The following is a 27,921-nucleotide window of genomic DNA, read 5'->3' on the forward strand; positions in this document are numbered from 1 at the left end:
AACATAAATGGACTAACTGCTCCAATCAAAAGACTGGCTGAATGGATTAAAAAAAAAAAGAAAGACCACTTATATACTGCCTACAAGAGACTCACTTCAGATCTAAAGACACACACAGACTGAAAGTGAAGGGATGGAAAAAGATATCCCACACAAATGGAAATAAAAGAAATCTGTGGTAGCGATACTTATGCCAGACAAGATAGACTTTAAAACAAATACAAAGAAGGGCATTTCATAATGGTAAAGGGATCAATCCAACAAGAGGATATAACAATTTCAAATATCTACACACAAAACATAGGGGCACATAAATAAAAAAACAAATATTAACCAATATAAAGGGAGAAATTGACAGTAATACAATAATAGCAGGGGACTTTAATACCTCACTTATATCAATGGATAAATCACCCAGACAGAAAAATCAACAAAGAAACGGTGGTTTTGAATGACACATTACACCAGATGGACCTACCAGATATGTGCGTGTGTGTTTGTATGTGTATAATATTCCATTCAAAACCAGCAGAATACACATTCATTTCAAATGCACATGGAACAGCCTCAAAGACAGATCATATGTGAGGCCACAAAACAAGTACCAATAAATTTAAGAAGACTGAAATCATACCAAGCATCATTTCTGACCACAATGGTACATACTTGAAATCAATTACAAGAAAACTGGAAAAAAATACAAACATGTGGAGGATAAACAACAAACTCACTACTAAACAACCAATGGGTCACTGAAGAAATCAAAGAGGAAATAAAAAAAATACCTTGAGACGAATGAAAATGGAAACACAACATTCCAAAATCTACAGGATACAGCGAAAGCAGTTCTAAGGGGGGTAAGGTTCAATAGCAATGTAGGCCTACTCCAGTAAACAACAACAACAATAAAACTCACATAACAACCTAACGTTAAACCTAATAAACTAAAAAAAGGACAAACAAAGCCCATGATTAGTGGAAAGAAGTAAATAATAAAGATCAGAGTGGAAATAAAATGAAACAGACTACAAAAACAACAGAAATGACCAATGAAACTAAGAGCTGGTTCTTAGAAATGAAAACAAAGTTGATAAACCTTTAGCCAGACTCATAAGAAAAAAAAGAGGCCCAAATAAATAAAATCAGAAATGAAAGAGAAGTTAAAACCAATACAACAGAAATATAAAAGATCATAACAAACTACAGTGAATAATTATTATATGTCAACAAATGGGACAGCCTAGAAAAAATGGATAAATTCCTAGAAACATACAATCTTCCAAGACTAAATCAGGAATAAATAAAAAAATCTGAACAGACCAAATACTATTAATGAAATTGAGTCAGTAACCAAAAAAAACTCCCCAAAAACAAAAGTCCAGGTCCAGATGGCTTCACAGGTGAATTCTACCAAACATTTAAAAAACAGTTAATACCTATCCTTCTCAAACTATTCCAAAAAATTGAAAAGATTACTCCTGAACTCATTCTATGAGGTCAGCATTACCCTGATAACAAAACCACAAAGCAACACACACACACACTCTTACAGGCTAATATCCCTGATGAACATAAATGCAAAGACCCTCAAAAAACAAAAAAAAAAGATTAGCAAACTGAATTCAACAATACATTAAAAGGATGATACACCATAATCATGTGGGATTTATTCCAGTGATGCAAGGATGGTTCAATATCTGCAAATCAATCAGTGTAATACCCCACATTTAAAAAAAAAAAGAAGGAAGTATAAAAATCATATGGTCATCTCAATAAATACAGAAAAGCATTTAGTAAGAATCAATACCCATTTATAAAAAACTCTCAACAAAATGGGTATAGAGAGAACATACCTCAACATAATAAAAGGCACAGATAACAAAACCATACCTAACATCATACTCAACAGTGAAAAGCTGAAAGCTTTTCCTTTAAGATCAGAAATAAGATAAGGATGCCCACTGTCATCACTTTTATTCAAGATGGTACTGGAGGTCCTAGCCACAGCAATCAGACAAGAAAAAGAAATAAAAGGCATCCAATTTAGACAAGAAGAGCATACCTCTTTATTGTCATGATTTGCAGATGACATGATACTATAGAGAAAACCCCAAAGACTCCACCAAAAAACCTGTTAGAACTTGGGCACCTGGATGGCTCAGTCCATTAAGTGTTTGCCTGTTTGGCTCAGGTCATGATCCCAGAGTCCTGGGATCAAGCCTCATATCAGACTCCCTGCTCAGCAGAAAGTCTGATTCTCCCCTCTCCTCTGCCCTTCCCCCTACTCCTTCTCTCTCTCTCAAATAAATAAAATCTTAAAAAAAAAAAAAAAACTATTAGAACTAATAAATTAATTCAGTAAAGTTCCAGGATACAAAAATAATATATAGAAATCTGTTGTATTTCTTTCTTTTTTTAAAGATTTTATTTATTTATTTGACAGACAGAGATCACAAGTAGACAGAGAGGCAGGCAGAGAGAGAGGTGGAAGCAGGCTCCCTGCTGAGCAGAGAGCCCGATGTGGGGCTCAATCCCAGGACCCTGGGATCATGACCTGAGCCGCAGGCAGAAGCTTAACCCACTGAGCCACCCAGGCACCCAATCTGTTGTGTTTCTATAGACTAACGATGAACTAGCAGAAAGAGGAATTAAGAAAACAATCCCACTTAAAACAAAAAGAATAAAATGCCTAGAATTAAATTTAACCAAGGAGGTGAAAAACATGTGCTCTCAAACTGTAAAACACTGATGAAAGAAACTGAAAAAGGCACAAATAAAGGACAGATCATCTATACTCATGGACTGAAAGAATTAATATTGTTAAAATGTCCACATTAGCTAAAGGAATCTACAGAGTCAATGCAATCCCCATCAAAGTACCCTATCAAAATGGTATTTTTCATAGATTTAGAATACATAATCCTAAAATTTCTATGAAACCATGAAAGACCTAACTAGCCAAAGCACTCCTGAGAAAGAACAAAAAAGCTGGAGGTATCACACTCCCTGATTTCAAACTGTTACAAAGCTATACGTAATTCAAGATTATGGTATTGGCACAAAACCAGACACAGATCAATGGAACAGAATATAGCATTCAGAAATAAACCCATGCTTATATGGCCAATTAATTTTAAATAAAGGAGACAAGAATATACAATAAGGAAAAGACAGGCTCTTCAATAAATGGTTTTGGAAAACATGGACAACTACATGCAAAAGAATAAAACTGGACTATTTTCTTACACCGTACTTACACAAAAGTACACTCAAAATGGCTTAAAGACTTAAATGTAAGACTAGAAAGCATAAATCCCTAGAAGAAAATATAGGCAGTAAATTCTTGACATCAGTTTTAGCAATATTTTTTTGGATTGGTCTCCACAGGCAATGGCAAGAAAAGCAAAAATAAACCAATGGAACTTCATCAAACTAAAAAGGGTTTGCAGAGTGAATCAAACCATCAACAACATGAAAAGGCAACCTAATAAATGGGAAGTATTTGCAAATGATATATCCAATAAGAGGTAAATATCCAAAATATAGAAAGAATGCACGCAACTCAGTATATAAAAAGAAGAATGATCCAATTAAAAAACAGACACAGGACCTGAATAGACAATTTTCCAAAGATGACATATAGATGGCCAAGAGGCACATGACAAGGTTCTCAACATCACTAATCATCAGGGAAATGCAAACCAAAACCACAGTAAGATAGAACCTCGTATCCATCAGAATGGCTAGTATCAAAAACAAAGAAAAAAGAAATAACAAATTTTGGACAAGGAGGAAGAGAAGAGGGAACAATCATATACTGGTGATGGGAACACAAATGGGACCAGCCACTGTATGGAGGTTCCTCAAAAAAATTAAAAATAGAATTACCATATGACCCAGCAATTCCATTTCTGGCTATTTAACCAAACAAAATGAAAACACCAATTCAAAAAGATACATACACTCCTATGTTCATTGTAGCATTATGTACAATAGCCACAGTATGGAAGCAACCTAAGTATCTATCAACAGATGAATGGATAGTGAAGATGTGTGTGTATAATAGAGAATTACTCAGCCATAAAAAAAAATCTTTCCATTTGTGATGACATGGATGGACATTAAAGATACTATGCTAACTGAAATAAATCAGAGAAAGACAAATGCCATATGGCTTTATTTATATGCAGAATCTAAAAAACCAAATAGACTCCCGAAAACATAATGGTGGTTGCCACCATTGGAAGTGTGTTGGGGGGAGGGTAAACAAAATAGGGGAAGGAGATTAAAAGGTACAAACTTCCAGTTACAAAAAAAACAAGTCATGGGAATGTAATGTAAAACATAGGCAATATAGTCAACAATATGGTGGCTGCCAGGGTGGCTCAGTGAGTTAAGCGGCTGCCTTTGCCTCAGGTCATGATCCCAGGGTCCTGGAATTGAGTCCTGCATCGGGCTCCTTGCTCAGGGGAGAGCCTGATTCTCACTCTGCCTGCTGCTCCCCCTGCCTGTGCTTTCTTGCTCCCTGACAAACAAAAAAATAGAATCTTTTTTAAAAACCCAATATGGTAACAACTTTGTTAAGATAACTGGTGGTAGCTAGCTGTATGGTGGTGACCGCTTCATCATGTACACAACTGCTGAAGCACTTATGTTGTATGCCTGAAACCAGTATGATACTGTACGATAACTACACTTGGATTAAAAAAATTTCCCTTATCTCCTTTATAATCAATTCCCTTCTTCCCTGTGTTCTGTCTCAAAAGTTTTACTTTCCTATGATGTCTATAAATATAAATATACTACCTAGTATTTGGAGTCTAGTTTCAATTAGTGTAATACATCTGAGATTCATTTATGCTGATATAGGTGTCAGAAGTTCCTTTCACGTGACATAATATTCCATTTTATGGAAGTACCACAATTTGTTCATCTGTTTGTCTCTTGGTGGACATTTAGGTAAGTGGGTCATCTCTGGTTTGGGGATATTATGAATAAAGCTGCAACTGACATTTGTGGACAGGTTTTGGTGTGGATGTATATTTCATTTCTCCCAGGAAGAGAACTGCAGATTGTATACAAAAATTTGTCTTTTTTTAAAAAGGTGCCAAACTTTTCTTTTTAATTGGAATACAATTAACATACAGTGTTGTACCAGCTTCAAGTATACAATATAATGGTTCAGCAATTTCCTGTATTACTCAGGGCTCATCTAGATCAGTGTACTTTTTCTTTTACTTTTTGCCTATTTCACCCATCACCCCCATCAAACTCCCCTCTACAAACCATCATTTTGTTCTCTGTAATGAGTCTGGTTTTTTGTCTTTTTTCCTTTGTTCCTTTGTTTTGTTTTTAGATTCCACATATGAGTGAAATCATATGGTATTTGTCTTTCTCTGACTGGATTATTTTACTTAGCATTATATCTTCTACATCCATCCATGTTGTTTCAAATAGCAAGATCTCATTCTTGTTTACATTTTTTCAAAGTGGCTGTTCCCTTTCACATTCCCACCAATATGTACAAGAGTTCCAGTTGTTCTGCATTCTCATGAATACTTAATATTGTCAGTTAAAATTTTCCTTTATTAAATACATTTTTTCCTTTGTTTTAGTGATGCCTAATTGTGGTTTTAAATTTGCATTTCCCTAATGATAAGCAACCTTTCATGTGCTCATTTACCATCCTCCTATCTTTTCTGCTGAAATGTCTGTTCAAATTTCTTTAGAAAATTAAATTAAACCCATTTTTAAATTTTTAAAATCTTTTTATTTTTTTTTTATAAACTTATAATGTATTTTTAGCCCCAGGGGTACAGGTCTGTGAATGGCCAGGTTTACACACTTCACAGCACTCACCATAGCACTATACCCTCCCCAATGTCAATAATCATTTTTTAATTTTTAAAAGATTTATTTATTTTAGAAAGAGTGAGCAAGCGTTGGCATGCAGGGGGCAGAGGGAGAGAGAGAATCTCGAGCAGACTCCTCACTGAGCGTGGAGCCCAACATAGGGCTCCATCCCACGACCCTGAGCCCAAATCAAGAACCAGATGCTTAACTGATGGAGCCACCCACGTCCCCCAAATTAAAGCATTTTTAAACTGACTGTTGTTTTCTTATAATTGAGTTGTGAAGAGTCTTCACATATTCTCAATAACATTCTTCTAGCAGATGTTTTCAAAAGATGGAAAGTTTTTTAAAAATTCCAGTGGGTTTCTGACGAGGACAGAAGACATGAGGCTGGTGTGGAAGGCAGAGGGCTGTGTGACTGACCTCCTGGGCCCACCGGGGGTGAGGTCAAGAGTTCCATGCTCGCCGGGGCCCCATTTCTCATGCAGTAGCACCAGCTGTTCATCCCAGCAGCCTTTTTGTTTGTGTTTTCTTATTTACATAGGGTGGGCAGCGATTTTATTTTTTACCCTTAGAACACATGAAAAGCCTGTTACTGTCTTTCAAGGCTAAATGTGAAGCTCCATGAAAGCAGAAATCATCTTTGTATGCCCACAGCACAAGAACAGAACTTTACACCTAACTGGCATGCAGTAAATGCATGTGAACTGCCATAATGCTTAGTGCTCTATAAAAACTCAGCTTTGATTTATATTTTCAGCAAGTTGAACTACTATAAGCAAAAGAAAACTTCCATATTAGTGTTATAAATGTAGCAGCTTTCTTAAGCAAAATGAGTGGTTCAATTTTCCCATCCTTTAAGTTTTCCCCAGTGCAGACATTGGGTTTTTCTTTCAAAATTCTCTACCTGAGCCTGAATTAAGCTAGTAACTCTATCTAATATCAAGCCATATTATATTAGGGTTGCTCTACTGAGCTGTATAAACCTGCTTTATCTGTTGAGAAAAGGCATATTTTATCAGTGGGTCAGATAGAAAATGAAGATACTCAAAACTTGATTATATGTTCCAATGGTCTTCACTTCTCATATTTGAACTGTATGCTGTTAGTGAAATTTGGGTGGGTCCTTTTCCTTAATAACACTGATTTGTCAATTTCTCTTATGAACATACTATTTCAAAAGGCTTAAATTCCACACACTGAGACATTATTAAAATGAGGAACCAGTCAAGAATCAACCAGAAAAACTCGACGCTTGGGCATGGTAATCTGTAGTTCAATCTAACCAGCTCTTAAAGCTTCTCCTTTCATAATTCAACACTCCTGGCTGTGTACATTAGCTGATTAGATGTATGAAGATGGCCAGTGAGAGAGGACAGAGCTAGATATGGATCCAGCACAGGGGACATTCCCTAGAATGACGAACAGCCAGGAGCCAGGTTTCTAAATAGTCTCATTTTCTGCGTCTTTATCATATTCACAGAGCAGCCTGTGCACAGCCAGAGCCCAGGTCTGTCTTTCTCCTAGGAAAGACTGGAGTCCTTGCATTCCTAATCTACCAACGTGTGCAGTTCTTGCACTTTTAATTTATGAGTGTTTGGGGGGGAACTCTCTGACTTGGGAACATATTGGCTCGGTCTAATGCTTGGAGATTATTAAACTTGGAGCTATGCTCCACTATCAAGTCTACAGATCTTTTATTTAGAAGATATGGTGCTCTAAATGCACAAAGAGCTCCCTGTCACCTTCACATTAAAGCCCCTAGTGCCTGGTAAATGGAATTATATAGCTGTCATCTCCTTTCCCCAAAGTTTTAAGAGTACAATGGGCTCATTTTTTCACACTCCATCCCAGCTTCAGAACTAAGAGACCTACTTTGTATTGATTTAAGGTCTCAGAAATAAATAAACCTGCTTCACCGCTGTGATTCACAACAAATTCATGATACACTATTGCATGATATATTTCAAGCTCTTGCTCTGGTTCTCTTTTTCCTCTGGTGAGTGATGGGGGAGGTGGGAGGTAGTGGGGAGCTGCAAAGCTGACAGCCTGATGGTTATTGGAGATGGCTGCTGACTGCAAATCCAAGAACAGACACTGTTGGAGGAGCATGGTTCTTTTTTTTTTTTTAAACTGGGGGCCAGGGGTGAGAAGCTAATTTACTTGGGTTTCAGGCTGGGACTGGGGAGAAGAAAGGTTAAAGGGAGAAGAGTAGGGTAAATGGAATAGCAAAGCTTCCAGTGAACACTAATTTGCAAAGACAGAGCTATGAACATTTATAGAAAGAGAGAAAGGTGAAGAAAATCCAGCATAAGAAGGTCTAACATATGACTGCCTGAAAAATGAAGAAGCTGATCAGCTCTACCTATGGGATCATGCTCACAGTCCTACAAGGGCACTTAGCTTGCGTTCAGGGACAGTGTTTTGTTAGAGGCAGAAAGTGCAGAGACCCTGCATGCCACGGAGCCTGCGAGACAGAGGCACTTCTTCCCTCCCAACACTCAGAAAGCAGCACAATCCTGGAAGTTGAAATGGACACTCTGGAGCTATGGCAGAGAGATGACAAAGGTGCACATATAGAAAGTGAGCTGGAGGCTGCTCAGTGAGGTGAGAGGGTACTGATTCTAGGATTTTAGATTTGGTTTAGATTTTAGATTTGGTTGCGTACCTCAGTCCACATCATCTTTACTGATTCCTGAAATAAGTACTACCTACCATTGGACCCAATGAGTTTTAACTAGTATCTAAACACACAGACCCAAGAAATCATTCTCTGTGTATAGGGTCAACAAGGCCAGTGGTGGGGAAACAGGAGATAATAAGGCTCCAAACGCTTTATGGGACACTACACAGCAGACCCCCAACATTCTACAGAGTACTTTCAAATGGTGGAAGTTTGAGCTGTTTCTCCTGTAATCCTTCATTTCAGTTTTGGCTGGCAAGAATGTTATTTATGAAACCAGTTTCCTTTCTATCTTTGGATAGCATTTTCATCTTTGCTGTGTTTGTTCTTAAGACAAGGCTAGACTCTGAAAGCAAAGTACATGGTTACACCACCACACTAGGAGCTGCTTTGCTAATTTTGAACACTATTTTAAAAAAGGAATTGGCCTGTCTATGCAAAGGAACAGGCTGTAGCTAAATGTAAGAAAGAACTTCATATAGATGAAAGGGACTGGCTCATAAAGTACCGAGCTCCCCTTCAGCTGGGTTTTTTCAAGCAGAACCAAATGATTATTTGGCAGTGGTGTTACAGAAGAAATTCAAACAATGGTTGGGTGGTTGGGCTTTTGAAGATCTTCCACTTCCAATAATTATAATTCTATGGCCACTTGCTGTCGTCAGTAGTAGCAGTACTACCATAACTACTATGTGGCATTTGTTTTTCGTAATATGGACAAGAAATGAGATGAACACATTTTTCAGTAATTATGGTTTACAACTCCCATTCCTAATCTTGCTACTATGTAGTAACTTCACATATCACTAATATGTAATCTACCTAGTATATAACACCCTTATATGTAGCAACTATTTTAGATCCTACCCACCCTCATCCCCAATCTACCCTCCCCCTGCTCCAGCCTAACATAATTTCCTGGCTACAAATTAATATACATCTTCACAGCATAACAGAGTACTAGAAATTAAAGAGTATTTCAGATCAAGAGATCCTCTGGTCTTCATCTTGAAGTGGGAAATGTGTTTTGTAAAGAGGAAACTGAGACTGAAATAGATGAAAGCCCAAAGTTACTTACCTAATAAATGGCAGGGAGGGGAATAATCAATAGTTTCTATTTGCTTTTTTTTTTTTTTAATCTACAGATTTTGTAACTTCAAGAAGTTTGAGCAAATTTTAAGAGGCTGTCAAACACGGCAATTCCTGAGTCTGTATTTAAAGCCTCAGGCAGGGACGCCTGGGTGGCTCAGTTGGTTAAGCAGCTGCCTTCAGCTCAGGTCATGATCCCAGCGTCCTGGGATCGAGTCCCACATCAGGCTCCTTGCTCAGCGGGGAGCCTGCTTCTCCCTCTGCCTCTGCCTACCATTCTGCCTGCCTGTGCTTGCTCTCTCCCCTGCTCTCTCTGATAAATAAATAAAACCTTTAAAAAAAAAAAAATAAAGCCTCAGGCAGTGCTTCAGAGCTTTCACTTCATCTAGAAGTTCAGTAGTCTCCAAGCCACCATACCTACACAGATCTCTCTAGTCAGAGGCAATGTCTAAAGGAGCTCTAAAGAGAAATTATACCCTGCAAGATCTCCAAACCGGACGATCAGGCTGAGTGCAGGTCACAGTGATTCCCTAATGGAGTCAAACATACCTGAAGAACCAAGGTGAAACACAAAACAACTCCTTGAGGAACTACCAAACCTGAGGAACATCAAATGAAACATAGACTAACCCCCAAAATGGGGCCAGGTTTGCCCATTCCATGTGTGCGTGTTTGTGTGTATGTGTGTGTGTGTGTGTGTGTTTGGGGTATGGGGGAATAGGGCTTGAAAACCAAGATGTGCCCATTGCAATCCTTTCTGAGAACTCATTCATAATGCTAAAGCCAGGCTTACTCAGAAAGGAAGCTCAAATGCCCTCTTTAAAGGGAGAGTGATCCCATCTGGAGCTTCCGGAGTACAGGGACTGTCTATTGTGAAAATAGGTAGTTAGGGACTTTTAAAAATGCAAATTGCTGGTCTGATCCTTAGAGTGATTATGGGCTATTGTAGCAACAAGTCCTTGGGGACTCCTGTAGACAGATGACTGACACATATACTACCCTATCAGGACTGAACATGGCGTCTCTGACGTTAATGGCTTTCCAAAGTGCGGTGATTGTCTTTAGATAACATCTATTGGGAAAGTCAATACATGAATGCACTGCTACGGCAGGCACTGACACCTAACATTTTCTTAAAAGGAATTTTTGCTCTCAAAGGATCAGAAAGTAGAGAGAATGTTGTGTTTTTATTTCCTTTCCAGGGCCTGAATCATGAGTTGCAACAAGAAAGGACTCCATATTCATCTCAGGGACCACTGCAACAATGTCAGTGATTTACCTGTATCAACACATTTAATCCTCACAAGACCTGGTAAACAGGTACTATTATTATCTTCATTTAACAGTTAGTACAACTGCGACCCAGCAAAGTTATTGTCCCAAGGTCACACAACTAGTCGGTAGTAGAGCCAGGAATTAAACCCATGTAGCTTGGGTCTAGTGTCCATGCTTTTAACCATTCCAGCTCTTTAAGTTACATGAAAGTTATAATGCTCACTCATGGTGAGAGCCAAATTATCTTTCCTTTTTAAAAAAAATTATTTTCATTTATAATTCTTTAAAGTAATCTCTACACTCAGTGTGAGACTCGAATTCGTGATCCCAAGACCAACAGCCACATGCTTCACTGACTGAGCCAGCCAGCCAGGCACTCCTCTCTCCTTCCCTTCTTGAGCCTCCATGACTCTCTCATGTTGTGTGTCACAGAGTCACGGGGGAGTACAGAGAATATACAAGTCCCCAGTCCCACAAGCTCATGGGAGGAACTCTGATATTGTATCTGACAAAATGAGCAACAACTTCACATTTCACATTGCACAGACACATAAAAATATATTTGGAAACTAAGATCCAGAGAAGGACTTGTATCAACTCTCAAAAGCAAGGTTAGAATTAGGGCCCTATTGGCCTAACATATATAGCCCTAGCCACACCACCATCTAATCTCTTCTTTTCCGGCAGATTCAGTAGAGACAGGGTAAGGGAGATGAGATTATGGGAATTTTTTTTTTCCCTTAAAGGAGAAGCTTTAAAATGTCACATATCAACTCCTGAATCTAAAATCCATCTATCACAGCCATTAGCACATGCCTACCTCCACAGACAATTAGGATAGGCTATAAATTGCAAATTCTGATTTGTCTGTGTATATTTCACCAATCTGGGGGATGGACTGAGAACTAGCAGGTCTCATTTATATCAGTGTTCCCTTACAATACTCGTCCTTTGAGCCTACCCACCACCTAATGTCATGTTCAAGATCTTGTGTAGAAACAGAGAGGAGTGCTGGGGTAGGGGAAGTAAATCTGAAAGTTCCTGGAAATATCCAGTGGCACCTTGACTTAGGAGTTTATGACTAAAAACTGTCCCAGCCCTATAAGGGTCCATCTCACCAGTTCCCGAAGCAGACAGGCTGCTGTCTCTGCCAGACTAGCATGACACCCTTCAAGCCAGCTAGTCTGTCCCATCCACCAGATCTGTCTTACCACTCAGTGAGGTATTCTAAGCCATCTGCCACCTACAGCCTACAGTTTGTAGAGCTAGAAACCCATGATCTTCTACCTTGGGTGACATGAGATAGCAGACCCTTGGAAGCCTCTCTGAGTTAGGTCATCATGCCCATGACATTTGCACAAAAAGGAAAATGATCAGACCATCTTCTCTTCTCAGGCTTTGTGGACACTAAACACAGGGGACTGAGCCCATCTTGAATGAAATTTGGGGGAGACATGGAAATTCATGTTCTCATGCTGATTTAATCTCTGCCTATGGAACCAAGTCACTTTACCTCTGTTTTAGTCTTCCCATCTGTAAAACAGCCCTGACACCACTAGCTCACCCCAGAAGGTTGCAAGGAGCTAGACTCATGTTCTTGATTTTAAGTTTCAAATAAAGTCATCCAGACTGCTTCTAATGACCAGTCCACTGTCTTTAGTTTAAATGGCAAATGTGCTTCTGCGGCACTTAAAAAAACCCAGATACCGCACTTCTCAACTTGGTAATATTCTCAATGTTTTACAAATAACTATGGGCAACAGAGAGCAAGATAGACAAGAAAAGAGATTATACAAATACTGAGGCAAGGGTAAAGGGATAAAAATACAAATGCAGGAAGCACTTTCTGGTTTTGGAACAAAAGACACAGTGGCAAAGGATGGTGCCCCTGAATAAAATGTGTAAATGTACAGTAAAACCACTGAAAGTAAAAAAAACAGGAAACTGCCAGAATATTATTTTTTATTTGCAGGTTACTACTGTTGGCTACAAAGAGAAAACCTTTAAAAAGTAAGAGTCTTTGGAAGCAAAAGGTAGGAAGGTCTAAACTAATTAAAAACAGGTCGGCTAACGACAGGCAACATCACGTGTGCACTGAGATGGAGTGTGGCCATAAAAGCTTGACGCATACATGCAATGTATTAAGTTGGGAATGTGTGTCTCTCCAGCTTCATATCTATTAAAGGAACAAACAATTTACATGTTGCTGTATTACAGGAATATGATAGGTGGTGTGTCAACCCTTTCTCTTTAAATTGAACCATGTTAAGTCAAATCAGCGATGGGGCTTGGGGGTGGGGTAGGGAGGGGAGGAGAAAAGCAGGGAGAAAGAAAGTTCCAAAAAAAATCTCTGCCTCAGCAAAAGTTTTCATTAAAATTTTAGACAAATGATCCCTGTGTCCTTCTCCCTTGCTGCCTGGGGCTCCATGCTATTTCTATGCAAATAACAACCTCGTGGTTTATATCTTATTATTTCCACCGGAGCTGCAGCGACATGACCTGAGACGTGTAAGAGCTGGGGGCGGGGTGGGGGGGATTTGGAGAGGAGAGAGAAAGAGAGAGGGAGAAAGGGAGAGAGAGATGGAGTGGGTGTTCACTCAAGTGTGAAAAAATATTGTCAGGAGTGAGCGTCAAGAACAAAAAAAAAATTGCAGGGATAACGTGTTTATTTCAGTCCCCTCACCCCCAACCCCCACCATACCCCCCCTTGCAAACCGGCACCTTTTAAAATTCATTGGGCATCAGGCGATCATGCACAATCCATCTGCTTTCACTTTATCATTTGCATTTCATGCCTCCTGGCTTTTGATGTGCTGATACTTTGATGCAGTCAGGAGACGCGCATTATCATTATTTCAATTTTCAAAGGGGTCAACGGGATCGGCACTTGCACACACAGATTTCTTTTTTCCTACAACCTCTGCACACCCCCTCCCTTCCTATTCTTCACCCCAATGTTTAACATAAAGGATGAAGACTCAAAAAGGTGGGGGTCAAATGTTTACAGTCTCAAAGCCTGCATATACTACCTACATTTCCACTTTGCACAGGTACACGCACACCCGAGCAAAATGGTTAAGGCTTAAGGAAGCTCTACAGTGTTTTCAGACACACACAAAGACTTCCTCACACATGGATACTCAGGGAGGCATACAGAGAGAAAGAGAGGGACCTAGAAGCAAGATACAGACACAAAGAGAGACACCAGCACTCACCCAGGAAGAGACTCGCCCTCAGAGTGACCTGCACACACCCACAGAGACAGATTCCTACAGAAAGAAAGGCAAACAGAGATGTCGAAAGCACCACTTATACACAAAGACAGAACATGCAAAAGGAGTGAGTCGGAAGAAGCAATCTAAGCGTACAGCTTCCGTATAGTGTCCTTTTTCATCCTGGATAGGCGAAGGGGCACACAGGACATTCTGAATGAATTTGCATGAAATCGGGTGTCTTCCAACAACATGTCTATGTACTGAAGAGGCACTGACATGAAGACAGTGAAGCAGGCAGGGCAGGATTAGGTAACCTCTATAACTTGATCTCTCCCTTCAGCTACAAATGATCACATCCTTCTGAAAAGGAGCATTGTCTGGTAAGTTACGGCTGCAGCTTTCCCTGTCTTTCCCCCTGCAACTACACTTCTCCTTCAACAAGCAGCCCTGCAGGCTACGAAGAGGGGGGAACATAATAAATCTGATCAGAACAATTCAACCAGATTTTAAGAAAAATTCCCTAGTGCTTTCTTTATGGCACAAATGGAAGGCAACTAGCAAGTTTTTACCAAAAACCAACCAAACAAAAACCCCCAGCAGTAGCAAAAGCACCTTTGCTTTTTGTATTACTCTTTGCGTATAACATATTATTAGGAAGAAAATAAGAAAACGTAATGAAATACATTTCAGAAATTAGCTTTTTGCTAAGGGGAAAGGATGGGAACATTAAGGGAATACATGTGTCTTTTTAAAATTCTACCCTTACAGATAGTCACACCTACAATTCTTTTCTATAGTCATCAATATCTCATCTTAAGAAGGTATCCAAAAGAGCAACTTGAAAAAAAATAAAATAAAATAAGATTCTCAGCAGTTACTCCCACAGTAATAGTCTCCTTTGTAGTGGCAGTTCCCAATCTTTATTTCTAAGCCACTTTCCAAAAAGGGAGCGGGGTATCCAAGTTTGCCATTGGTAGTTCTGCTTTTGCCTTTACTTGGAGGGAAAAGCAAGGATACAGACCTCATATGAATGTAGAGAGCAAACTGATCACATCAAACGATTCTCCTCATTTCTGACAGCTCCAAAAGCTAACTGGACCAGTGGATATATCAGCTTTTCAAAAAGGAGATAACAGGACATTTGATTCCTATCTTTCCCCTGGAAAGTCAAGGTTTGAGAAAGTCTGTGCAAGTCTAGTAAACCCAGTATCTGATATAATTCAGCGTGCATATAACTCAAGATAAATCAGCAAATCATGTAAGAAAGACGAATAGGGAACTGAAGTTGTAAAGAGGATCAACACTTTGTGCCAGGTACGATGTACTTTTACTCATGTTTTCCCATTTGATGTCCACCATATCATTTAAGTGTGTAAATTATTAGCCCCCTTTGACAGACAAAGAAATCGGAGGAGCTGAGAGGTTACATTAGTTGTACAAGGTGAGCCAGCCGGTCCTAGACTATTACATATTCCTGGCTCTGGAGAGAAAATAATTTTCCTATGTCTCCAGAGAAATCAGAACTACATCGCCTTTTGTACATCCAGGTATTCTTAGATAGTTTTCACTCTTACAAGCAGTGACCTCACAAACTTTTTTTCTTCCCCCCGCCTTGGAAAAGCCCCAATGAGCTCGGATTAAAACGGCACAAGATTTTTCTTTCCTTCCTTCCTTCTTTCTTTCCTTCCTCCTCCCTCCCACCACCCTTTCTTTGTTAGGATTTATTTTGAGAGAGAGAGGAGGAAGAGAAAGATGATGAGCACAGGGGAGAGGGGCAGAGGGAGAAAGAGAAACCTCCAGCAGACTCCCCACTGAGCACAGAGCCTGATGCAGGGCTTGATCCCACAACCCCAAGATCATGACCCAAGCCAAAATCAAGAGTCAGACATCCAACTGACTGAGCCACCCAGGCATCTTGCGTAAGAATTTCTTCTTCGGGCATGATAAATCTCTGTCATACTCTTTTCCAGCAATCCATCCAAGCTTCTGTCCACCTATCTCTCCATTCAGTATTTACCAATTACTTCCTCTATGTAAAATGGACCACTGTTAATTGTCCTTTTTAAGAGGTACATTCACAAATTTCTCAGAACATTAAAACTTGATATTGTCAATACGTTCAGAAGATGTTTCAGAGACAGCTCCGCATCTGGGAAGAGATCTCTTCACTTATTCATAGATGAGAAAAAGGGAAGGAGAGCAGAAAAAAAAGCATTCAATTAATTCTCTTTCTAGAAAGACACTAGAATGTAAATCCTTCACAGCATGAGTTCTATATGGTTTGTTCATGAACATATCCAAAGGGCTTGGAACAGTGCCTGGCACATAGCAGGTCCTTAAATTATTTGCTGAATACAATAAATGAATGAATGAATAGGTAAGCAAGGTGACGGGCAGGAAAGATGGAGGGAGAGGGAAACAAGATTGAAGGAGGCATGGCCTGAATGGCTTCTCCTCAATCAGGGTCTTGAATTAAGAATTCACAATCATCTCCAAACAGCTTCACATACTTCTCCCAGACCCTAGAAACTTACTTTGTTGAGGGCCCCAGCTCCGGTCAGAATTAAGTGAGAATTTTCAACCTGGATGGTTCTCTGTCCCAGCCGGACAAGGTAAGCCCCAATCCCAATGGCCCGGCATGTAACCTTCAAAAAGAATAAATTCAAAAAAAAAAAAAAAGAAAGAAAAGAATAAATTCTACATGTCACATATTTATGTCCCTCCCCCGCTGTAAGAACTAAGGCACAGATGTATAAAATCCACATTAACAGAAAAAAAATACTGCTTTTTGCAAAGTTTGATTAATAATATTAAGCCTCACAATTCCCTGGTAAAGAAAAGATGGTACAGAATTCGATGAATGATTCAAGTATTAGACCCTTAAAGGTTCATAGGCTCTTTACTTCTCTTATACTTTTGCCCGTTTCACAGGTGGTTGGCATCTACACTAGAGGTAAGAGGAAAATTAGTTAAAAAAAAAAAAAAGAAATTCAAGCTGTTATAGGTATGTTAGAATGCTTAGAGAAAAAAGTTAAAGGCTAAAATGAGGTGCTAGGTTTATCTGGGATATTCAATTATTTACATTAGGATGCAGAGTGAAAATCAAATTGTAGATATATAATTTTTAAGAAATATTCTCATTTGGGACTGAATAGCAGAGATGGGACAAAAATAACTCCTAGTCACACAGTCGGTCCTTCAAAAAGGTCATATTCTGTTAAGATTTACCAGGCTGATGGTGATAATCTCATCATAGGCCAATGAGGATTCTCCAGCAATCATTCCAGAGCCCCGAAGATTCTCTGCTCCAAGTCCCTCTTCCTTCCCAATAATATCAGTTATCTTGTACCTAATGGATACAGCCATGCCAAATTATAAAGGTTAAACACAAAAGTAACAATCCATTTAAAAACAGTAATAGCCATTCAAAGGCTGCTAAAAGCATCCTGCAAGTTTATTTAAAGCCAGAGGTCTTATATACTCTTCTTATACTTTTCATTCAAGTATCTTTCCTCCTTAGCGTGGTGCCTATTCTTGCTGGAAGCAATATAGTATAGCAGAAAGAGCAAAATCTGAAATTAAGTAGACAGGCTTAAATCCCTGCTCTGACACATGCAGCCATGTAACTCTGGAGATAATAGTAACTTCTGTAAAATGGAGATAATGTCTACCTCTAAGGGTTGACATGAGAGTTAAATTAAAGCAACAAAGAAAGGGCTTGACACATAGATGGCGCTCCGATTTTAGAGGCCCTGTCTTACTTTCTAGAACAAGTTTCTTAAAAGTGGGGTCAATGTAGATCTCCCTATAATCAACAGTAGCCATTAAATCAACAATTTTAGATAAATGTTACAAAGGAATTTAAAAAAAAATTCAGAGGCCGAGTGAGAATGCTTAGCCCAATTTCTCAAGTCAAAAAATCCTTTCTCTTTTCAAGACAGGACTAAGAGGAAGATCAAAACAGTACATGCCCATTCCTGCTCTTTCATAAATATCATGTGCATACACGGAGGGGTCCTGGCTCGAGTGTTCTGGAGGGGCAAGTGGAATGTGTGTGGAAATGAAATACTGGCCAAGTTGTCCAGAAAGCATCCTGTGAATCCAGTGGGAGCCACTCATCTGTCTTCTTGGCAGGGGATTTGGAGTGATAGCTAATAATGGGAAATGGGAGATGGGGAATGCAACTAATAAAAGAAAGGAAAAATACAAAGTCGGAAGTAGAGATGGGCGTATATTATTTACTGTTCTGTGTGTATCCAGAAAGTTTGGCACTGGGCATAGTTTAATAAATTGAAATAATAAATAAATATCCCACGGTGGCTCTTAAAGTACTTTTTTACCCTTATAGTTCTCTGTTCCCTTCTTTCTTTACTTCTAACCTTCTACCAAATCCTTCCCTTTGCCCTTGCCTTTGGCCTCTGGCTTTGCATCTTTACTTCCCAGATTCCCTTGCATTTCTATTTTTAGCCTCTCCTAGGAATTCTCCAATTCTTCCTTTTGCTCTGTATCTAGGCACTAAATGCTAGAGGTACGTTGCAGGTAGGGCTAATCTCCCTTAAGGGGTTAATAAGCCACAATAATTGGAGGGGGGGTTTAATATGTCCTTTCTGGAAGGCTCACATGCCATGCAGTCACAAACAATCCTGGGTCCAGTCAGCCTTTCCTGCAAAGCAGATCTTTTCCCTCCTAAGGACTGCATAGTGCTTCACAGGGATTCATGACTTAAGTGGCTTCTTCTCCCTTTGTATTACATGAAAAAGAACACAAATTTCCGATTTTCTCCTCTATGGTCTGAGTCTTCTAGTGTTAAGACTATAATTTTTTGAAGCAGTACTAAATTTAATGTTATTTGTAATAAAAATCTTTGTATAGTATAATACAATCAACAAAACACATCCATAAATATATATGATTTTTGATCCTCACAGCAATCCAGTGTGATAGGTAATGTCCTCTCATTACAGGTAATAGTGGCCAGGATTTTCAACTGCTTACTATGTACTCAGTCCTGTGCTAAGGGCTTTACATATATTAATTTACTTGATCTTCATTTTATAGATGAGGAAACTGTAGCTGAGAGAAGAAAAAGGACTTGCTAATTTAACAAAAGCAATATGCAAAATCAATATTTTTTAAAAAGGTTTTATTTATTTATTTGAGAGGGAGAAAGCATGAAGCAAGGGAGAGTAGAGGGAAAAGGAGACTCCTTGCTGATGGGGCGCCCGATGTGGGGCTTGATCCTAGGACTCCCGGATCATGACCTGAGCTGAAGGCAGACGCTTAATGCACTGAGCCAGCCAGGTACTCCACAAATTAACAGCTTCTTAAAACATCAGTTATAAAGAGTTAAAAAATACAATGGGGAGGGGGAATCCCATTCAGAACAGCAAGAAAAGGTGCAAAATATTTAGGAATAAACATTTAAAAAATGGCAAAACCTCATTATACCCACATGGTGCACCACAGTGCTTCCGGTGTCAAGGTGAACTTCCAGGGATACTGTGGGATATTTTGAATACCTGAGAGAAACACTATGATATGGAGTACCTGTTGGATTCCAGGTGAACTACTAGATTTAGGTAGTTCATAATTAAACATTAGATAATACTACATTCCTCTGAAAATGTCCTATCTTTGCAAAGCTGGGTTTTCAGTTTCTGTGGGAAAAAAAAAACCAAGTTCTGCACAAAAAATCAACGCAGAACAAGAAATAAGGGTGGCTACATCCAAGATTAATCCAAGTCTTGAGATTTCGTATAGATGCAGATATCCCGTTAGTAAGTAACTGTAATTATTTAAAAATTTTTTTAAAAACCCTTTTCATTTATGTATATGATACCTCCCAAATAATTATTGTTAGAGTATAAGTACTTATGAAGTTGTTTGGGTCTGACTACTTAATAAACAGAAATACTGGGTATATCTTTTAGCCCAAAGGTGCTAACCTTTACTGAGGTTACTGAGTCAGTAAGGGTGTTATGAATCAAGAAAGACTGGGAACTTCTGGCATAACCTATATGAAAAAAAGCACAAAACTTTAGAAGATACACCTCAATAAATGGAAAAACATATACCATGTTTCTTGCTGGCAAGAGTTAATGTTATGAAAATGTCAGATCTTCCTAAATTAATTGATAAATGTAATATAATTTGAATTAAAATCATTATGGAAAGTTTCTGGTTATTAAAAAAAATGAGCCTAATATAAAAAGATAAAAATAGCTAGTAAAACGCGGGGGAAAAAATTAACAATGCAGGGAAATCTGCCCCATTAGAATAGTTAAAATAGGGGCACCTGGGTGGCTTAGTTGGTTAAAGCCTCTGCCTTCTACTCAGGTCGTGATCCCAGGGTCCTGGGATCAGGCCCCACATTGGGCTCTCTGCTCAGCGGGGAACCTGCTTCACCTTCTCTCTGCCTGTCTCTCTGCCTACTTGTGATCTCTCTCTGTCAAATTAAAATAATAATAATAATAATAATAATAATTGATCTTTTAATCTTATTTTATTAATTGACAAAATCAATATTGGCAAGGGTACAGAAAATTAAGGGGGAAGAACAAACTATCAGGTATTTCTGGTGGGACTGCAGATCTTGGGAGGGCAATTTGAATTTATCAAAAATATATTTAAAACAGCCATTATTTTTAGCCAATAATTCCACTTTTAGAAATTAGTCCAAAGGGAATAATGAGAGAGATTCCTAAAAGTTTTTATAAAAATAAACAACATTTAGGGGCGCCTGGGTGGCCCAGTGGGTTAAGCCTCTGCCTTCAGCTCAGGTCACGCTCTCAGGGTCCTGGAGTCGAGCCCAGCATCGGGCTCTCTGCTCAGCAGGGAGCCTGCTTTCCCCCTCTCTCTCTGCCTGCCTCTCTGCCTCCTTGTGATCTCTGTCAAATAAATAAACAAAAATCTTTAAAAAGCAAAACAAAAACAAAAAAACATTTAGCCCAGGAATGTAGCAGTAAATAGTAGGAACAGTCTGGGGGCGCCTGGGTGGCTCAGTGGGTTAAGCCGCTGCCTTCGGCTCAGGTCATGATCTCAGGGTCCTGGGATCGAGTCCCACATCGGGCTCTCTGCTCAGCAGGGGGCCTGCTTCCCTTCCTCTCTCTGTGATCTCTTCCCTTCCTCTCTCCTACTGTGATCTCTCTCTGTAAAATAAATAAATAAAATCTTAAAAAAAAAAAAATAGTAGGAACAGTCTGAATGTTCAAAAAAATATATATTTATTTTGATAAATTATTATGAAGCCATTAAATATCATATTTTTATATAATATTTTAAGAATATACAAAATTTCCCCCAAAATAGTTTTTAGTGAAAAGAACAAATTACAAAAGTTTTTCCATTATGATTCTGATTATGTAGAAAGGAGGCATATATACACAGAAAAGGCAGCAAGAATATAATATACATTAATAGTAGTTATCTCTCAGGATGCCTGGGTGGCTCACTTGGTTGAGTCCGACTCTTGATTTCAGCTCAGGTTATGATCTCAGGGTTATGAGATCGAGCCCCCATGTGAAGCTCAGTGCTCAGTGGGGAGTCTGCTGGAGATTTTCTCTATCTCTCCTTCTGTCCCTCCCCCTGCTTGCATTTTCACCCTCTCTAAAATAATAAATAAACCTTCAAAAAAATTACTATCTTGGTAGGATTATAGCTGATTTTTATTTCTTCTTCATAATTATTTACAATTTCCAACTTTTTTTCTAAAATGAAGAAATATTTTAAACATAATTTAAAAACCTCCCATCAATCAATAAGTTCTTTCAGCTACTGAGTAGTAGAGCTATGATTCAAACTTAAGACTCCCTGATTACATAACAAGCAATCTGGATTGCTCTTCAAGGTCATGATCAGCAGGACAGTGAGGAAGAAATGATCATATTCTCCTTTCTCTAATCCATGGCCAAATTATTCTATGACATATATACCCACCTGGATTCTCCTTCGTCCTCTACATGCTCACAGTGGACAGAGTTGAGAGCACTGACTCTCTTATAATCCTGAGGGGTCAGATATAAATATTTGTATCCCTGTGAAGCACAAATAGTTTTTAACTCATTATTTGCTATCAGCACATAACCAGAAGACACAGCAGAGCATGCACAACACAGCTCCCAAGCTAACTTTAAATTGCCACATGGCTAAAAACACCAGTAGTAATAAAATAAAAAAAAAATTGCCACATCACTTCTTTAAGTTTCTGACTAACAGAATACCAGCAATAGACTGTCCTCCTTTGAAAGGTGGAAGGTTCTTATTTCTCTAGTCACTGACTATCCTTGAAACAAGATATCTTGTAGCTACAACTGCAAGTATATTCCATCCATTTCATTTTCATCAGGGTTAAAGGGTCATTTTCCAATCTTTTGTGACACCTCTATTAAAGACATCAGCACAAAATTAAAGAACTGTGTGGATTACTATTCTTTACTTTCTCAAATTCATAGTTCCATCAAAATATAAATGGGTAAGAGATCATTGAAAGGATCACAAAACTGGAAAGGTAATATTAAAATCAGAACTCTATGCAGTGATAATCACCAGTGAACACTGAATTCATGCCTTTTGCTGTTTTCAGTAAACTCATAATTCCTATTTACATTTAAAAAATCACACTAACTTTTCATAATTATTTACGTTTGCAATACATCACACACTCACAAGGTAGGGTTATAGAATACATGTGTTTAAATTACGTGAATTAGTCATGCAGTCAAAAAAAATAATAAAGTAAGCAGAGGAGACGTTTTAAATACTGTGAGAAATTAGGCCAGTGTTCAACTCAATGAATTTCACCCACAGTGAGCACAACACGGAAGAGACCTGAATCTGCCACTGAATTTGTGTGACTTCTGACAAGAATCTTATAGTGCTGAGGATCATTATTATGTCAGTTACCATGTCTTTACCGAGTACCTCTTATGGGCAAGGTACTGTTCTAGGCACTGGAAAAATAGGGATGAACAAAACCAACAAAATTTCCTGGCCTTGTGGAACTTACGTTCCAGTGAGAGAGACGGAAAATATACCAATAAATAAAACATATACTATTAATGAGAATAATGTTTCAGGAAAAGAAAAAAGAGTGTTGCAAGAGTTGAACCTTTAGGAAGGAGAGCCCAGGGAAGGCTTCATTGAAAGTGGCATTTGAATAAGGTCTTGAAGAACAGAAGAAACAAAACATGAGGCTATCAGGATGGGGTTGGGGTTCGGAATTCTAGGCTGAAGGAACTGTAGGTGCAGAAGCATGGAGACAGGAGTGTGCCTCATGAAGTTCCAGAAAGAGTAAGCAGGCCTGTGGAGCTAGCATGGAATGCGACTGTCCCCAGCAAGAAAAGAGGGCAGGGTGGTACTGTAAGGCCAGGCTATGTAGGACCTTGGCTTAAAATTCATGTAACATAAAACTGGTCATATTTTTTTTAGTAAGCTCTACACCTAATGTGGGGCTTGAACTCATGACCCTGAGATCAAGAGTCATATGCTCCACCAACTAAGCCAGCCAGGTGCCCCAAAACTGGCCATTTAAAAATGAACAATTCAGTAGTTTTTAAGTATATTCTGATGTTGTGCAACCATCACCACTCTCTGATTCTAGGGCATTTCCATCACCCCCAAAAGAAACATAGTCACCAACAATTTCCATACACTTTTAATATGAATTCTACTGAAGTATAATTTACATGCAATAAAAGTCACTGATTTTAAGTACTGTAGTGTGATGAGTTCTGGAATATAGATGCTTGGGAAATCACCACCACAATCAAAATAGAGAATATTTCCATCATCCCCTGAAACACTCTTACATTTAAAAGATGACTCAGTGAAGGAAACGGGTAAGGAGCAGATAGGAAGATAAAAAAGGAGACCCTGGGGTCCTAGAAGCCAAGAGGAGAAAAATATTTCAAGGATGAAGAAATTATCAACAGTGTCAAAGGCTACTAAGACACTGAAAAACTCAGATGAAGACTGAGAGTCGTGACAGAATTTCATAGTGTGGAACCCACGGTGACCCTGACAAAGCAGCTACAGTGGGCTGGTGAGGGTGCGAGCCTAACTGAGGTGGGTTCCAAAGGAATGGGAATAGAGTATCTGGAGAGAGCAGGAAGAGACAATGCTTTTAAGAAGCTTTACTGTCAATAAGGATACTGAATGGAGGGCTAAGTATTTGTGAACTAAGAGGTAGATTCAGTAGAGGGGAAAAAAACCCGAGGATGTAAGAAGGAAAGGGTTAAGTGTATAAAAGGAGTGACTGGCCTTAGATTGGAGCAGGGACTGTTCATCCAAAGTACAGGGGAGATGGCAGGGAATAAAGGCACAGATGCAGACATGTGGGAGCTTGTAGATGCTCTCTTCTCTTTTCTTGTTCCTTCTATTTCCTCAGTGAATTGAAGAGCAAGGTCATCCGCTAAGAGGGAGGATGGGGCAAGAGGGTTTTGGAAGTTGAAGGAGAGAGGAGAAGATGTGAAATTGTCATTCAGGAGGTTCACAAATGAATTTAAAGTAAGACCAGTCTATAGCACTGGATATTTCTCTCTATCAGCGTTCAGCTATGCAGGTTCACGTATGTGAGTTGATGGAGAATATTGGATTTAAACAAGGTTTTTGTAAAGAGACAGAGTAAGCAGAAAGAGGAAAGAACCAAAGGAGTTGAGGGTGTAGGGAAGATGGTAATTATACAATTATAATGATTAACCTATGACTGACCATAGAATGTAAGCTGAGGATGTAAGGAGGATGGAGGAGTGGCAAAGAAAGGTAGGGCTGAAATTAAGATCATGGGGAAGAAGAGATTCAGCTGGGGTGGAGGACAGGAAGTCAAGGATTTATGAGGCTGGATTATGGGATGGATCATGTATATGGATATAGAAGTTACCAAGAATTATAACAGGGCTCATTGTACGGGAGTGAGTGACAATATGCCGGCAACTGAAACATGCAAAGAATGAGAAGGAGTGACCAAAGTGGTGGGGACCTCTCTGATAAGTGGTGGTGTGGCACAGTCTGATGCCATGAGACTCAAAGATGGGCATTTTTCAGAGGGAAAGGTGGGTGAGAAGGGTCTGGAAGTAGCAATAAGGCACAAAGAAGCCCCTCTTTCCTCTGCAGGCTCAGCGAGACAAGGGATAGAGAGGAGAGAGAGATCAGTCACTCTGTAAGAGGGCTACAGGGAAAGCAGTATCTTCAGAGGATAGGCAGATTTCAAGAAGAGAACAATCAGAGAAGAAGCTGAGGATACAAGAGCTTTTGTAAATGACTGACCATAAGTCCTGGAAGCCCCAGTGGAAAGGTTTAAAGATAGATATTCCTGGCTTAGCATGTCTCATGCTGAACGCGTATCTATCTCCTCTAGTGTTCAACCCAAGAAACAGCAATCTACTTCCAAGCTAGAGGGAAAAAAACAGGTGAATATACTAAAAGACAATTTGTCTTTTATGGTTATGGCTCACTTGTAACTGTTGACTTTTGAACCGAAACCTCTACCTCTTCCCCAACCTCTTTATTTGTGTAGACACATACACACATAGAGCAAGAGAACCATACATTGTCTTGCAGTTTTATCTTTGCTTAGTCTGTACCTTGTAAGGATCCTCAGGATCTACCCAGGCCACATGAAACATATGACGAATTTCCTCTGCCAGTCCAATTCTTGCTCCACTGTTGGCTGCCACAAAGATGCGTGGGATACCCTCGGCCCTGGCAAGCTCAGAAGCTCGGAGAAAGAGCAAATCCTCCTGGGGCCCGAAGGACCCAATTCGGTATGTGATGTCATTGCCAATAACAATGATATCTCGGCCTTCTGGGTATTCAGGACTTTTAAGGGTCATTTTCCAAGCTACCATGCCAATCTGCAAAGGCACCAGAGAAACAAATAAATAGAAGCTTCTTACATGCAGAATATTTTTCAAGTTCCTTGAAGGTATCAGACTATACCTTAGACACAGCCTTCCTGTAAAGATACGTAGTGGTGAAGAGCCAAGTTTCCTGGGGAAACTAAAACATACATTCTAGCATACTTCCCTGGGTTGTGGTGAGACTAGCTGGTTTACTATGTATTGCCCAGCTGTTTCAATCTGCTTAAAGATGGAAAAATCAAGTCTAAATGTACTCAAGATACATGTGGAAGAATGCCATGGTGCAGGGAATTAAATCCCAAACTCCCTGACTTCCTACCCTGTCTACTAAGACACTAGCTCCATCTTCTCTGAGAGTCTGTCTGAGAAACTTCTTACACATGTGAGGAGAGCAGAAAGAGAATCACCTGTCACGAACTATACCATTTTTGTGATCCTGGATCCTTTTACTATTCTCTAGCATTTGACAGGAGTAATAGCAGCATTCTTGACCAGCTTGCTTTAGGTGTCTTCCATTTCTGCAAGAATTCACTAGAGCTCAACACTACATGCTTGTAAGCAACTCTTGCCACTTTCTCCCAGCACCAGAAAACCAAAGCACGCAAGGAACGATATATGTAAATCTCTACTCTCTGTTTAGGAGCATCTGTCCAGCCACAAAATAAATGATGTTGACTCAGAAGGCAGGGGTGACATGTCTCTTCCCAAACCCTCCCAGCCCTCTCTTCTTTTAATCCCCTTCTATATGAGATCTAGTCAATCCTTCTACTTGTTTATTTGCTAGTTCCATTTCTTTTCTATTCACTCACACCCCAGTTACAGCAGCAGTTTTTCATGCCTGCCTGTCTGTTTCTCTATACCCGGATAAGTAATGTTTTCCATTCTTTTTTTCCCCCCCATTTCTTTCTGGCTTCCCCCACACTCCCACCCCCTCCACTCACTCCCAAACACAAAGCCTACCAGATGAACGAGCATTCCTGGTCCTGCTTAATGGAGCCCAGCCACATCTGCAGCCTTGGTCCCTCATCCCCAGGCTGCTGCATATCACCTCATTGGGGAGCTGGCCATCAAGAAGGGCCATTAACAGATGTAAATAGCAGCGTCCCTGGAAAGCCACATGCATCACCCAGACTCAACCGGGCCAGTGATCATAAGCTCTGAGTACACATTCCTCAATCCAATTGCACATCCACTATAATCAGGCTGGTCGAAGCTTTCCACACAGCTATTTGTGATTCTCAGCATTTTATATTTATATATATATATATATATATGAAACACCCACAGATAAATATAAGCTATTTAATATATCATACCATTGGCCAAATACAAATCAAAATGGATATAATACACAGAAAAAAATCCAATCACCTTCTGAGATAAGGTATTACTCTATCTGCTCATTAAAGACACAGATAGGAAGGAGAAACAGATCTTCCAAAATATAGCACAGAGAAACTGCAAATATCGGGATAACTTTGGTCATGGTTTTTAAGAAGCTGGCTAATATAATGCCTGTGTGGGGAGAAATATTTTACACCTGCTTTCCCACGTGGCCCTCTAACCTAACATCTCTTTTGTTTCTCAGGAAGGAAAAGCTATTTCTTCTAAATGCATTTGTAGTTAGGAAGATTGGGTTTTACACCAAATTTTATGATATATTAACCTTAGCCACCTAGGCTAGAAGTAGCTTAGAAACAAGCCTTGAAGAATCTACTTCAGCATTTGCATGCTAATGCAAACATTGTGTCTGTGTGGCACTGAGCAAGCAAATAATACTCTTTTCTTTTGTTATTACCTGGGGACTCTAACTGTGTCACTTGGGCAGTCAGTTCAGCAATTGGCTAGGTCATTATGTTTGCAATATTGACTTCTAATTAGGTGTCAACACAGCAGCACCAAGAACACACTACTCTTTATCAATGTCTTTCCAAAGTGTGTTCCTCATCGACCA

The 27,921-nt window shown here is 39.4% G+C and overlaps 1 protein-coding gene across 6 annotated transcripts in view; it reads right to left on the reverse strand.

The window, feature by feature from the left end:
* ACACA (acetyl-CoA carboxylase alpha) overlaps positions 1–27,921 on the reverse strand; it is a 284,911-nt gene that overhangs the window by 51,229 nt on the left and 205,761 nt on the right. For all 6 annotated transcript variants that reach the window (XM_059379646.1, XM_059379645.1, XM_059379644.1 and 3 more), the window contains 4 exons: positions 25,692–25,961; positions 22,048–22,145; positions 17,341–17,461; positions 16,647–16,757 (listed from right to left, as the gene is read on the reverse strand). In XM_059379646.1, the coding sequence (XP_059235629.1) occupies positions 16,647–16,757; positions 17,341–17,461; positions 22,048–22,145; positions 25,692–25,961 (600 nt within the window). The remainder of the gene's footprint in view (positions 1–16,646; positions 16,758–17,340; positions 17,462–22,047; positions 22,146–25,691; positions 25,962–27,921) is intronic.

Source organism: Mustela nigripes, chromosome 16 (assembly GCF_022355385.1).
Source record: "Mustela nigripes isolate SB6536 chromosome 16, MUSNIG.SB6536, whole genome shotgun sequence".
Classification (NCBI taxonomy): domain Eukaryota; kingdom Metazoa; phylum Chordata; class Mammalia; order Carnivora; family Mustelidae; genus Mustela; species Mustela nigripes.